This window comes from Podarcis cretensis, assembly GCF_951804945.1.
Source record: "Podarcis cretensis genome assembly, chromosome: 2".
Taxonomy (NCBI): domain Eukaryota; kingdom Metazoa; phylum Chordata; class Lepidosauria; order Squamata; family Lacertidae; genus Podarcis; species Podarcis cretensis.
Genome location: NC_137171.1, coordinates 122,951,282 through 122,965,252, shown reverse-complemented (window position 1 = coordinate 122,965,252; position 13,971 = coordinate 122,951,282). Strand labels below are relative to the sequence as shown.

General features: G+C 46.4%; 1 protein-coding gene across 1 annotated transcript in view; it reads left to right on the top strand.

The window, feature by feature from the left end:
* Positions 1-13,971, top strand: part of LOC307210975 (vomeronasal type-2 receptor 1-like) — a gene marked incomplete at its 3' end in the record, with an annotated part of 51,742 nt that overhangs the window by 26,506 nt on the left and 11,265 nt on the right. Inside the window, exons 8-12 of the mRNA XM_079967174.1 lie at positions 314-440; positions 7,652-7,899; positions 9,791-10,582; positions 12,759-12,986; positions 13,684-13,810. Coding sequence (XP_079823300.1) covers positions 314-440; positions 7,652-7,899; positions 9,791-10,582; positions 12,759-12,986; positions 13,684-13,810 — 1,522 coding nt within the window. The remainder of the gene's footprint in view (positions 1-313; positions 441-7,651; positions 7,900-9,790; positions 10,583-12,758; positions 12,987-13,683; positions 13,811-13,971) is intronic.

Here is a 13,971-nt window from a genome sequence, read left to right as displayed (position 1 = left end):
TCAGCCTTCCTGGAAACCACCCAGTCCCCCCTCCGGGCCCTAGAGAGGAGACATATTCCCTTTTCTTAACAACTATTTCCTCTCCTAGCTTAGTATCAGACGTATGATCTTTCCTTGGCCCTCTGCTCTGAGATAATTGGAGCAGCAAAATTATGTACGACAAAGTACTTTCTAAGCCATGCACTAGAGCATCAACAATATTTACCTAAAAGGGAGGGGGAGGTAGGGGAATCCATTAGGGTCACTCCAAACCCTATGACTCACTTCCGTACCCTAACAATTTCCCTTCGATGCTCCTTCACTTTATGGTTAGACAATGCCTCGCTCCAGGTGTACCGAAAGCTGTCGACCTGGATATGCCAAGGTGGTTCGAGAAGGAAAGGCCATTTGCTGCTATGCTTGTGCTTCATGTACGGAAGGGACAATCTCCACCCAGGAAGGTGGGTGACTCCAGCGGGGAGGGCATTCCTTGGGAGAACCAAAATAGGGCAGAGATCCAATAAAAGGCTGACAAGGAAAACAGTAAGAGAAAAAAGAGAAAGGTAGAAAGGGAAGCTGTGCACATCAAAGAAATGGGCACTTGGGGGAGGTAGCAGAGTAATAATAATAATAATAATAATAAATTTTATTTATATCCCGCCCTCCCCAGCCGAAGCCGGGCTCAGGGCGGCTAACAACAATCAAACAATCAAACAATCAGATAATCGCACATTCTAAAAATATTTCATTATAAAAATCAATTAAAATCAAATTAATGGCAACTGATTAAGCAAGATTCTGTGCAGGTTGCCAGAGGAGGGAGTCAGGCTGCGCCCTGACCAAAGGCCTGGTGGAACAGCTCTGTCTTGCAGGCCCTGCGGAAGGATGTCAGGTCCTGCAGGGCCCTAGTCTCTTGTGACAGAGCGTTCCACCAGATTGGAGCCACAGCCGAGAAGGCCCTGGCTCTAGTTGAGGCCAGCCTAACCTCTCTGAGGCCTGGGACCTTGAGGATGTTATTATTTGCAGACCGTAGGTTTCTCCGGTACACATAGAATAGTAGAAACATGGTCGGAAGGGACCCCAAAGGTCATCTACTCTAAAGCCCTACAGTGCACATTGAGTGTGAAAGGAGAAAAGCAGAAGAAAATGGTAGGATATTAATAAAAACACCAAGAGGCATGTAGAGGAGAGAAGGGGTGCGTGTGCTTCTCCGTTTTGAGTTATTAGATCAAGATATTCTGCACAAAAGGGGGAGGTTGAATCACAATGCCTAGAGAACCAGTGCTTATGCTGAGTTTGAGAAAAGCTGAACTATGGAACTCCCTGCAACGTGGAAAGAATGTCACAGTTTGCATCTAAATCATGACTGTTGCCCTTAGTAGTTTCTAGTCATTTTAATTCGGTCCTAGGGAGATAAAGTGTGAGAACCCCTGCCACAATGAATTACCGGTACATGGTTTCAACTAGGGCCAGGGCCTTTTCAGCGCTGGCCCCGACGTGGTGGAACGCTCTGTCACAAGAGACTAGGGCCCTGCGGGACTTGACATCTTTCCACAGGGCCTGCAAGACAGAGCTGTTCCGCTTGACCTTTGGTTTGGACTCGGTCTGACCCTTATGTTTCCCTCCCCTTATGGTTTTGATCTATGGGCTATTATTAAAATGAGGCTGTATTTTAAATTGCATTTTAACCTGTATTTTAAATTGGTTTTTTTCCCTTTTCCTTCACCCCCCCTCTTTTTCCCCTATTATGTTTTTACTGTGATTTTATTGGTGTTAGCTGCCCTGAGCCCAGCTCTGGCCGGAGAGGACAGGGTATAAATAAATGTTGTTGTTGTTGTTGTTGTTGTTGTTGTTGTTGTTGTTGTTTTCTTTTTAATTGCCTTGGAATGCACACTGCAGGAAAGATAGTTTGGGGGATGCTGCCCACAACAAGTATAACCTTTTGTGATTCTAATCCCCCTCTGCTTTAAATGTGATTTGGACATGCTAATCTCTAAAGATAAAAGTCTGATTCTCTTATTTATGTTATGGCTACTAAATTCGCTCCTCTTCCTTTCAGATGCAGGGTATTGCACCAAATGCCCAGATGATCAGCATCCAAACAAGGACCAGGATCAATGTGTCCCCAAGACCACCACTTTCCTTGCCTACACAGAACCTCTGGGCCTCATCCTAGCTTCCTTTGCCCTATTCTTGTCCATAACCACAGTATTTGTTTTAGGAATCTTCATTAAATACAAGGAAACTCCGATAGTCAAAGCCAACAACCAGGACCTCTCCTACATCCTCCTCGTCTTCCTCGTACTCTCTTTTTCATCTTCATTCCTGTTCATTGGTCAGCCAATGAACACAACCTGCCTCCTCCGACAAACGGCCTTCAGCATCATCTTCTCAGTTGCTGTGTCTTCTCTCTTGGCCAAAACCATCACCGTGGTGCTGGCCTTCCTGGCCACTAAGCCAGGGAACAGGGTGAGGAGATGGCTGGGGAAGACCTTTGCCAACGCCATTGTCATTTCCTGTTCCAGTGTCCAACTTGTCATCTGCACCATCTGGCTAGGGATCTCTCCTCCTTTCCCTGATTCTGACAAGCACTCTCAGGCTGGGGAGATCATCCTGCAATGTAACGAAGGATCTGTTCCCATGTTTTACACTGTCCTTGGCTACATGGGCTTCCTGGCTGCCATCTGCTTCACAGTGGCTTTCCTGGCCAGGAAGCTGCCTGGGGCCTTCAATGAAGCCAAGCTGATCACCTTCAGCATGCTGGTCTTCTGCAGTGTTTGGGTGTCCTTTGTGCCCACATACCTGAGCACCAAGGGGAAGTATATGGTAGCCGTTCAGGTCTTCTCCATCTTGGCCTCCAGTGCTGGGCTTCTGGGCTGCATCTTCATCCCCAAATGCTACATTATTATACTGAGGCCTGATCTGAATACAAAAGAGCACCTCTCAACAAAAACAAAAGATGGCATCTGATACTTAGTTCTAAAGAAAGGCACCATTTTCTAAGGAAAGGAAAGGGGCCAGAATCCCGGCTTCCATTGGAGGCAAGCAAAATTCCTAAAAAGATACAGAACCTCCTGCTGCTTCCTAAAAGATTTTCAGGTTCCCTGTTCTTTTTCCACATGCCTTCTCAGTAGTGGCACCCATCCTGTGGAACGCCCTCCCATCAGATGTCAAGGAGATAAATAACTATACAACTTTTAGAAGACACCTGAAGGCAGCCCTGTACAAAGGATCGTGCATGAAGTAATCGTGTAAATAATGCTATGAAAGTGCCTTGAAAGGTATGCTTTTTGCTCACTATTTGGAGAAATTCCACTTGGCCAATTTGAGTTGCAGCTTGAATAAACCTGTGCTCTTTCCACACACTGCTGTTTTCATTGGCTTGAAGAACTGGCGTAGCCTAGACCCTCTTTGGTAGGGTAAACCCTGAACCTATTTCAGTGTTCTCGGACCTACTAAAATCTCAATAGATTCACTGCAATATATGCTGATCTACTGATTGTCCGGGGGGGAGCATACATTCAGATGAGGCAGATCTATTAATGTTTGGCCATAACATTAATTTTTCTTAAAATGCACAGCAAAGCAGCAATTAACTCTGCATCTGTTGGTTAAGAGCAGTGGACTTGTAATCTGGTGAACCGGGTTGGCTTCCCCGCTCCTCCACATGCAGCTGCTGGGTGACCTTGGGCTAGTCACACTTCTCTGAAGTCTCTCAGCCTCACTCACCTCACAGAGTGTTTGTTGTGGGGGAGGAAGGGAAAGGAGATTGTTAGCCGCTTTGAGACTCCCTAGGGTAGTGATAAAGCGGGATATCAAATCCAAAAAAACTATAGAGACTGTGTGTTCTGTTGCTTTGAGGGACAAGTTTGATTTCTTTTCCTATTAGGGTAAAGAATACTGGGTGAATTGGAGCAATATTCTGTAGGAGGCAAACTCAGACCGGCAAAATATTCAGGATAATATCCTGCAGAACATCCATGGTTTGTGATTGAATCTAGATAATCAACAAAAATGGTAGATTTACTCTGACCAATAGGACAGTGAAATCTCCCTCCTTATGCACAGAGGAAGGACGGCATTACTGCTTGCTTGGGGAGGGAAGAGGGATAGGCACACAATGCAGGTATGTGGTAGTTCAAATGGAGCCTAAAAGAATGAGCAGAGCCGTAGCTAGGAGGGGCGGGGGCCACTGGGCACCACATGGCAGGGGACAGCACTTCTTGTGCCCGAGCTAAGCGTCTTTCCTGGGAGTAACGCGGTGGCTCAGGCACCTGCAGCCTCCGCAATGCCCAAAAGGGTCGTGTGAGGCATGCATCTGCCACCCCCTTTTTTTTTTTGCTTTTTTTGCATTTTTTCTTGGAAATGTTTTGGGGTTTTTTTGTATTGTGTTTTCTGTTTTTTACGTTGCAATGTTTTAAAACCTTAATAAATATTATTCAAAAAAAAAAAAAAAAGAATGAGCAGAGCCGTAGCTAGGAGGGGCGGGGGCCACTGGGCACCACATGGCAGGGGACAGCACTTCTTGTGCCCGAGCTAAGCGTCTTTCCTGGGAGTGACGCGGTGGCTCAGGCAGCTGCAGCCTCCACAATGCCCAAAAGGGCCGTGTGAGGCATGCATCAGCCACCCCCTGAGCCTCTCTACAGTTGAGGGGGAGGCAGCAGACAGTCTCCCTGCAGGCTCTTCACAGCTCGAAAAAGCAATGCAGGCCTGCAGGGTGCCAGAGCAGAAGAGGGCTTGGCCACTGGGATTCTGGCATGCCCTGCCCCACCCCATGGGGGCCTTGCGCCACCCCCATGCACCCAGGCAGCTAGCTATGCTGCTGAAAATGAACATTTGGATCCTGCCTCTATGAAATGATTTCTTCAGTACAAAGTGTGCCAAGTTCAGCTGCTCACTGGCTGGCCCATCTCCAGCTATGGAGCCCAGTGGCGTAGCGTGGGGGGTGCAGGGGGGCCAGCCGCACCAGGCACAACATCTGGGGGTTAAGGTTAGGGGGCGCAAATCCATGGGTTGTTGTTGTTGTTTAGTCGTTTAGTCGTGTCCGACTCTTCGTGACCCCATGGACCAGAGAACGCCAGGCACTCCTGTCCTCCACTGCCCCCCGCAGCTTGGTCAGACTCATGCTGGTAACCTCGAAAACACTATCCAACCATCTCGTCCTCTGTCGCCCCCTTCTCCTTGTGCCCTCCATCTTTCCCAACATCAGGGTCTTCTCCAGGGAGTCTTCTCTTCTCATGAGGTGGCCAAAGTACTGGAGCCTCAGCTTCACAATCTGTCCTTCCAGTGAGCACTCAGGGCTGGGGGCGCAAATTACTTGCCTTGCCCCGGGTGCTGACAACCCACGCTACACCACTGATGGAGCCCCATCAGTGATATTTCGCAAACATGTTTTTCCTCCAGCCCTGCACCTCTTCCTTGAGCCATGGAGAGGCGCCAGCAGGTTGCAGAGGGGGACCTTCTTCCCCTCTATAATTACGAAAATCATAATGGTGTATTCTTCCCCTCACACACCAAAGCTCCGGGGATTTCCCCTGAGACCAATAATACAAACATCTGAATCCAGAACAACATGTGGCAACTTCCTGCAGCAAGCCAGAAAGAACTGTGACATAAATACTGTTGAGATTCTAAGGGTGAGGTACCCATGCTGCGGAAGTTGCCCCCAGCTCCATTCACCGCACAGAAGCAGCTGTAGGTCCCCAATAGTTTATTGCTGCAGAAGATCAGGCTTTGGCAACGCAATTGCAGACACTGATATATACATACAGCTTGTGATGTTTGCAGATACAGATATATACAAGTACAAAGTATTTCTATTGCTCCAGCAATTCCATGGAGCCAGTATGGTGTAGTGGTTAAGAGCGGTAGTCTCGTAATCTGGGGAACTGGGTTCGTGCCTCCGCTCCTCCACATGCAGCTGCTGGGTGACCTTGGGCCAGTCACACTTCTTTGAAGTCTCTCAGCCCCACTCACCCCACAGAGTGTTTGTTGTGGGGGAGGAAGGGAAAGGAGAATGTTAGCCGCTTTGAGACTCCTTAAAGGGAGTGAAAGGCGGGATATCAAATCCAAACTCTTCTTCTTCTTCTTCCATGACATAACCCAGACTTTGAGTCATTTCACAAGACTCCCTCACTGACTAATAAGCTGATATTAGCAACTGGCTTGCTTGGCTAACCCCCTTCCTCCATGTTCAATTCCTCCAACAAATTTATTGGAGCAAAAGACTAAGTCCTGTGCCTGTGGGAGTCTGGTCTGAGATTGAGGGAAAGCAGGGACTGTGCCATTGGGCTTTAGATATGAATCCATGGGAGGAATCCAGCTGTGTTCTTAACATCATTGCTGCCACGATGAAGGTGACTGACACAGGCACTGCTAGAATGGTCTCTCTGCTGCTGCTGCTGCTGCTGCTGCTGCTAATGCCTCAGGCAGTCCATGGAACACAGACAGAGTACTGCCAAGTATTCCTGCCTCATTATCCCAATCAGCCTGCAAATTATTACAGGACAGGAAACCATCTCATTAGTGGAATCATCTCATCAAAAGGTGGTTTAGTTGAACCATACATCTTCTCCCGGCACCCCTTAACCAGGTTTATTCTGTAGGTACTTATGTATTGGTGCCCTATCTGCACCTGGCTGTCCCCAAGTACTAGGGACAACCTCTATTTTCTGGTCCATCTGATCAAATTCTGTCCTTATTTTGATTCCAGTAGTTCCTTCAGGCAACCTTGCTACTTAGCGTTCGCCTTCATTTGCCTGTACAAAGCTTAGCTTGCTGTTATATTATGTCTTCATTGTGGATTCTTTCTAATTTGTTGGTGGACAACAATGAGCATTTATTATATCTATATTCATGCTGATTTGCTTGCTGGGTGTTTAGGTATTTTCCCGCTTGGAAGCAGCCGAGATGAGCAGTTTCCTAACATTTCACATCTCTTTAAATTGCGTTTGATTTTGATCTTCGAAGGCAATGGGCTTCCCATCAGAAACAGTAAACTCTCCATTTTCTCTTAAATGGCAAAGTACTAATATCCAACTTGCAACCATGGTACACCCCCCCATAAAAACAATACAGACCGATATTTGGGGACGAGCTATTTTAAGATTTGTGTAAAGGCCTTTAGATTGATAAAGGAACAGTGGCGTAGCGTGGGTTGTCAGTACCCGGGGCAAGGCAAGTAATTTGCGCTCCTAACCCCTAACCTGCCGCCGCTGCCAGCTTCTTCTTGCTGCTGCCTGGGCTGGTCGGGTGTGGTTCTCTCCCGCGCTCAACGCTGCGCTGGGCGGCCACTGCACTGTCCCTCCCCCAGATAGTCCCTCCCTCGCTCTCTCTCCGCTCCGCTCCGCACCGCAACGCACGCCTGGCACCCTCCCCCTCCACAGTGGGCGGCGACCCGGCAGCTCGGATCGGATTCGCACAGCCAGCACTGCAGTGAGAGAGAATGAGTGAGCCAGGTAGGGGCAGAGAGCTGCGAGTGCGAGCGTGCGCCCCCCCAAATGTTGCGCCCGGCTGGCCCCCCCTGCACCCCCCCACGCTATGCCACTGTAAAGGAAATAATGTGATATTTTGTGTTCACTGAAAGGAGAACGGCAGTCTATGAGTACTATTGGTTTCTTTGTTTGCAGGTTCAGTTCTACGAGATATTGGCATATCTTGTCCTTCTTGCTAGCTGTTCAGGAGATCAATCAAGATCCCACCGTTTTACCCAACATCACCCTGGGATACAACCTCTTTGACAGCTTCTATGATGGCAGACTTGCTTCCGATGCCATCCTTGATGGCCATTCTGGAGGGGTAAAGAATATCCCAAACTATAACTGTGGACAACAGAAGAACCCCTTGGCTGTTATTGAAGGGGCTGAATCAGACATCTTTATCCAGATTGCAAGCATGTCAGACATCTACAAAATCCCACAGGTAAGAACTAGGATCGCCAGTTGTGAAGGATGCTACAGTCGTAGATTATATACATTCGAAGAGGGTTAGAACAGATGATCTTGAGCTCCCTTCCAACTCTTTGAAAAGTTTCCCAGAAAATGTTTTTTAAAAGGCTAAATCTGTCTTGGGACACCCTAGGTCAGCCATAGGCAAACTCGGCCCTCCAGTGTGAGAGCCAGTGTGGTGCAGTGGTTAAGAGCGGTAGTCTCGTAATCTGGGGAACCGGGTTCGCGTCTCCGCTCCTCCACATGCAGCTGCTGGGTGACCTTGGGCCTGTCACACTTCTCTGAAGTCTCTCAGCCCCACTCACCTCACAGAGTGTTTGTTGTGGGGGAGGAAGGGAAAGGAGATTGTTAGCCGCTTTGAGACTCCTTAGGGTAGTGATAAAGCGGGATATCAAATCCAAACTCTTCTACTCTTCTTCCAGATGTTTTGGGACTACAACTCCCATCATCCCTAGCTAACAGAACCAGTGGTCAGGGATGATGGGAATTGTAGTCTCAAAACATCTGGAGGGCCATGTTTGCCTATGCCTGGCCTGGGTTGCTTTTGCTGGGGAGGGGCTGGATTCTACTTCTTTTCACTAGGACTACTCTAAAATTAGTAAGAAGGGGATTCAGTTTTACTTTCCTAAAGCCCAGAGGATACGGAACAACAATACTTCATTGACTGCAAGGGACAATCCAGCACACGTTAAAGGATTCTGGGGAGATATGCTAGAGAAATGCCTCTGTAATTTTATATAAAGGGAGTTTATTTCGTAAAAAGACTTTGAGTTTCAGGGTAGGGGGTAGAGAAGGGCAGGACACAAGATCCAAGACATCAAAAAGTAGTTTAATTTTACATGCTTGAGCAGAGCCTTGGTTTTCAGCACATGTGCAGAGTCCATTGCAGAAAAGATGGTTTCGTGGAGCATTCGTCTGTTATAAAGCAAAGATTGCTCAGATGAAACATGGTGGTATCACAGCTCCATAAGGTGACAGTTTCTGGACACAGCGAAAAGTCCAGAACTGGACACAGGACTCCTGATGTGGTCTCATTCTGTTCAGTCTTTTAAGGTCATTCAAACACATCCATCATACAGGAAGACCTAGTAGAAATACCTACAGCTGAGCGAGTGCACATTTTAGCAGTGCCCAGTTAGCAGGCTGTTAAGATCATAGGCTGATCCACAGAAACTTGCTGTAAGCAAGACCACTTCACATAAACAAGCAAACTATGGGTCAATTTGGTGCTCATTCCACTTCTGGAAATTTTCTCCACCCTTCCTCATATTGACAAGGACTTGACAAAGATCAATCTCTTTGAGCTTCTTCCTGGCTGTTATGTACTGAAGTTCTCACCCTGGGCCAGCAGGGGAAACGGTAGATAGTTATGCAAATGAAGGATCAAAAGTGACGTTCAATTATTGGATAGTTTGTATGCAAATGAAGGATCGGAAGTGATTGGCTAGTTACAGAAAATGGTTACTGTTGCATTCTAGTGGAGCTCTATATAAGCAGGCTCCTCAGTTCAGTTCTGTTCCAGCTTACAAATAAAGAGCTGTTTTGGAAGAATCACTGTGTTGTCTGATATGTTTGCCCACAACTTAACACTGGCAACGAAGGTGGGATTGATGGACATCAGAGCACAGCCAGATGCGGCCATCCTCTGAACTGAGCTGAATCACTGAGCTGAATCACTGAGCTGAATCACTGAGCCAATCACTGAACGTCACTTTCGATCCTTCATTTGCATAACTACCTACCGTATCCCCCTGCTGGCCCAGGGTGAGAAACTTCAGTACATAACACTGGCTCTTAATACTTCCAGGTTAACAAAAGTGCCACAATTCCCCTGAAAACAAACTTTCACTTCCTTACCTAACCAGATAAGCCATGGCTTTGCTCTTCATGATCAAATCCAGTTCCCTTTTGTATACCGGATGGTCCCAAAGGAAGTAACCCAGTACCTGGGGATTATCAAGCTGCTCCTGCATTTTGGATGGACGTGGATCGGAATATTTGCTCCAGACAATGACGCTGGAGAAAGCTTCATGAATGCCTTCACACCTCCGATGATCCTCAGTGGGATTTGTGTTGCCTTTGTGGAAAGAATACTACAAAAGACTCTAGTGGAAAAGTACTTATGGCATGAGCTGCCTGCCATGTGGCAACAAGTCAGTGTGTTTGTTTATTGTGGGGGCTCTGATTATGAATTTGGCCCAATCATTGTGTTGCAACGGAAGCTAGCTAGGAGGAAAGTTTGGATCACTACAGTTTTTAGGGACACGAACATCATTTTCTCTTACGATACCGATTCCTTCATGCAAATCCATGGTTCTTTGTCCTTAGTAAGGAAGGCCAGAAAAGGGGCAGAGCATGACTTCTATGAGGTATGGTCCAGTGAAACAAGCAAGTTTTGGGATAATTCTTTCCATTGTTCATGTTCAGAGGATGTGCTGTCAACTGAAGTATGGACAAGATGCACAGAGAAGGAGAAACTGGAGGTTCTCCCCCAAGAGGAGATCGAAAGAGTTCTGTCTCAAGACAATTACAACACTTGCAACGGTGTCCAGGCTGTGGCGCTTGCCTTAAACTTGGCATATTCCTCCAGATCCAAACAGATGTTGATGGCGGGTAGGACAAACAGCTTGGGACTTCAAAAGCTGCAGCCATGGCAGGTATTCCCCTTTCCTTTTGCAACAGCACTGCAAATTGCAATCTGTTGCCCCATATGCAAAATGTAGGGTTGCCATGCTCCCAGAGGTGAAAATCTGGACAGAGTAGTTGGGCTTTTTGAAGGAACATTTCCCCCCCCCACCCCCACCCCCAAAATCATAGAATCATAGAATCATAGGATCATAGAGTTGGAAGAGACCACAAGGGCCATCGAGTCCAACCCCCTGCCAAGCAGGAAACACCATCAGAGCACTCCTGACATATGGTTGTCAAGCCTCTGCTTAAAGACCTCCAAAGAAGGAGACTCCACCACACTCCTTGGCAGCAAATTCCACTGTCGAACAGCTCTTACTGTCAGGAAGTTCTTCCTAATGTTTAGGTGGAATCTTCTTTCTTGTAGTTTGGAACCATTGCTCCGTGTCCGCTTCTCTGGAGCAGCAGAAAACAATCTTTCTCCCTCCTCTATGTGACATCCTTTTATATATTTGAACATGGCTATCATATCACCCCTTAACCTCCTCTTCTCCAGGCTAAACATGCCCAGCTCCCTTAGCCGTTCCTCATAAGCCATCGTTTCCAGGCCTTTGACCATTTTGGTTGCCCTCCTCTGGACACGTTCCAGTTTGTCAGTGTCCTTCTTGAACTGCGGTGCCCAGAACTGGACACAGTACTCCAGGTGAGGTCTGACCAGAGCAGAATACAGTGGCACTATTACTTCCCTTGATCTAGATGCTATACTCCTATGGATGCAGCCCAGAATTGCATTGGCTTTTTTAGCTGCCGCGTCACACTGTTGGCTCATGTCAAGTTTGTGGTCAACCAAGACTCCTAGATCCTTTTCACATGTATTGCTCATTTTGGGGGTTCCCTTTGATTTTTTTTCAGAATTTTTTTTAAAAACTTGCCATATGTCCAGGTTTTCCCAGACATTTTGCTGATTCAGAAAAAATCCACCATTTTTCTGAGTGATTCCCAGACGTGTCAGGGAAAACCTGGAGATATGGCAGCCCTAGCAAAATGTTTGCTCATTGCTGAGGCAAATTCAGTTTGTAAGTCTCCTGCTGCAGGTCAAGCATTTAGCTTGCTTTGGTGACACCAAAAGACACTCATCTACCTGTTCAGTTGTCTTCCCTGGTGTCCTAAGAGATCCTCTCTGACTCTCCTGGGTCCCACGCTGTAGGCTTTCCACATTGACGGAAAGGTGGATCTACACATTATTCTCACATATCTTCTCTCTAATAAGATATTTATTAACTCTACAAAATTTATATACTGCTTACTAACTAGAAAAAAAGGGAATACAGCAAACACACCCACCCAATATCAGGGAGGTCCAAAGGAAAGTCTCCCACATGAAACCACAGTGTGACAGTTCTGCAAATCTAAGCACCTTTGAGTCCAGAAGTGCAGTGGCCCAATTCACAGGCAATTAAGACTGCAAAATGAGCAGGGCTGGGATATTCAATGAGCCTCCAGTGTGGTGAGAGCCAGTGTGGTGCAGTGGTTAAGAGCGGTAGATTTGTAATCTGGAGAACCAGGTTCGCGTCTCCGCTCTTCCACATGCAGCTGCTGGGTGACCTTGAGCTAGTCACACTTCTTTGAAGTCTCTCAGCCCCACTCACCTCACCGAGTGTTTGTTGTGGGGGAGGAAGAGAAAGGAGAACGTTAGCCGCTTTGAGACTCCTTAGAGTAGTGATAAAGTGGGATATCAAATCCAAACTACTACTACTACTACTACAGTGGTGCCCCGCAAGACGAATGCCTCGCAAGACGGAAAACCCGCTAGACGAAAGGGTTTTCCGTTTTGGAGGCGCTTCGCAAAACGAATTTCCCTATGGGCTTGCTTTGCAAGACGAAAATGTCTTGCGAGTTCCTGCGGGTTTTTTCCCCTCCCCCCCCTTTTTCTAAGCCGCTAAGCCGCTTATCAGCTGATCCGCTAAGCTGATAAGCCGCTAAAAGCCATTAAAAGCCGCTAAACTGCTAATAGCGCTAATCCGCTAAGCTGTCAGTGGGCTTGCTTCGCAAGACGAAAAGACCGCTATACGAAGAGACTCACGGAACGGATTAATTTTGTCTTGCGAGGCACCACTGTATTCTTCTTCTTCTTCTTCTTCTTCTTCTTCTTCTTCTTCTTCTTCTTCTTCTTCTTCTTCTTCTATGTTTTCTCTATCATTCCAGCTTCACCCCTACTTAAGAAAAGTCCAGTTGTTTAACACCACCAAGGGTGGACTGCATCTGGATGAGAATGGGGAGCTGGCAGCCGACTATGACATTGTGAACTGGGTGCTGTTTCCCAATGGGTCTCGCAGCAGAGTGAAAGTCGGGAGCGTAGAGGAACAGGCATCCTCTGATTTAAAACTCACCATTAACCCAGAAGCCATTGTGTGGCCCTTGTGGTTTAATGAGGTAGAGCATATTATCATCTGTGCCATTTATTTTTTTAAAATCCATTTGCTTTGGAAGGAGGGGCAGGTTCGCACCAAACACCTGAAAGCTGAAACTCAAACAGCATGCAAGTGTGGGGTGGGGGACAATTATCTTCCTTTTTTAAAAAAAATAATATTTATTCAAATTTTAAAGGTTACAAAAAGAAACAAAAAAGAAAACAAAACAATACATAAAAGCAAGTCACATCCAAGAAAAAATAAAAAAGCAAAAACAGATAAAAAAGAGGGGGGGAAATACATACAATCAAAAAGAAAAAAGAACAAGTCAAACCTTTACATATTTTTCTTTCTTTAACTTATTTCCTCGACCTCCTCACACCTCCCCTCTTTGTATTCTAGTTCAGATAGGTATTTCAGCAAATCCTTCATCTTTGTTTTTATCCTAATAATTTATCTTAATATGCTGTAATTTTTCATTTTCTCTTTCGCCAATTATCCATCCATTTTTACATTATTTAATCTTATTTCTCATTAAAACTGATATATTTGAACTTACTCTCTTAAGACGTTTCCCCTAGGGTCATAAAAATTTCATTCCACGATTTTTCCATCTCTCATTAAAGAAATTTTTTTGGGGGACAATTATCTTCCTGGGGACCCAATTCACTCCCAGACCCCTAACACTTTTTCTTGATGCTCCTTCTCTGGATGGCTAGACCGAGCCTCGCTCCAGATGTTCCGACAGCTGTCGCCCTGGATACGTCAAGGTGGCTCAAGAAGGACAGCCGGTTTGCTGTTATTCTTGTGTTCTGTGTGCAGAAGGGACAGTCTCCATTTTGGAAGGTGAGTGATCTCAGGAGAAAAGGAAATTCATTGGGAGAACATAAACAGGGCAAGCTTCACTCAGACACATACTATGAAGACCCTAAAGACATTTTTCAGAATATGGACCCTTGCTTGGCTTCTGTAAAAATTTTTTAAAAAAAAAATTATACCGACCCCTC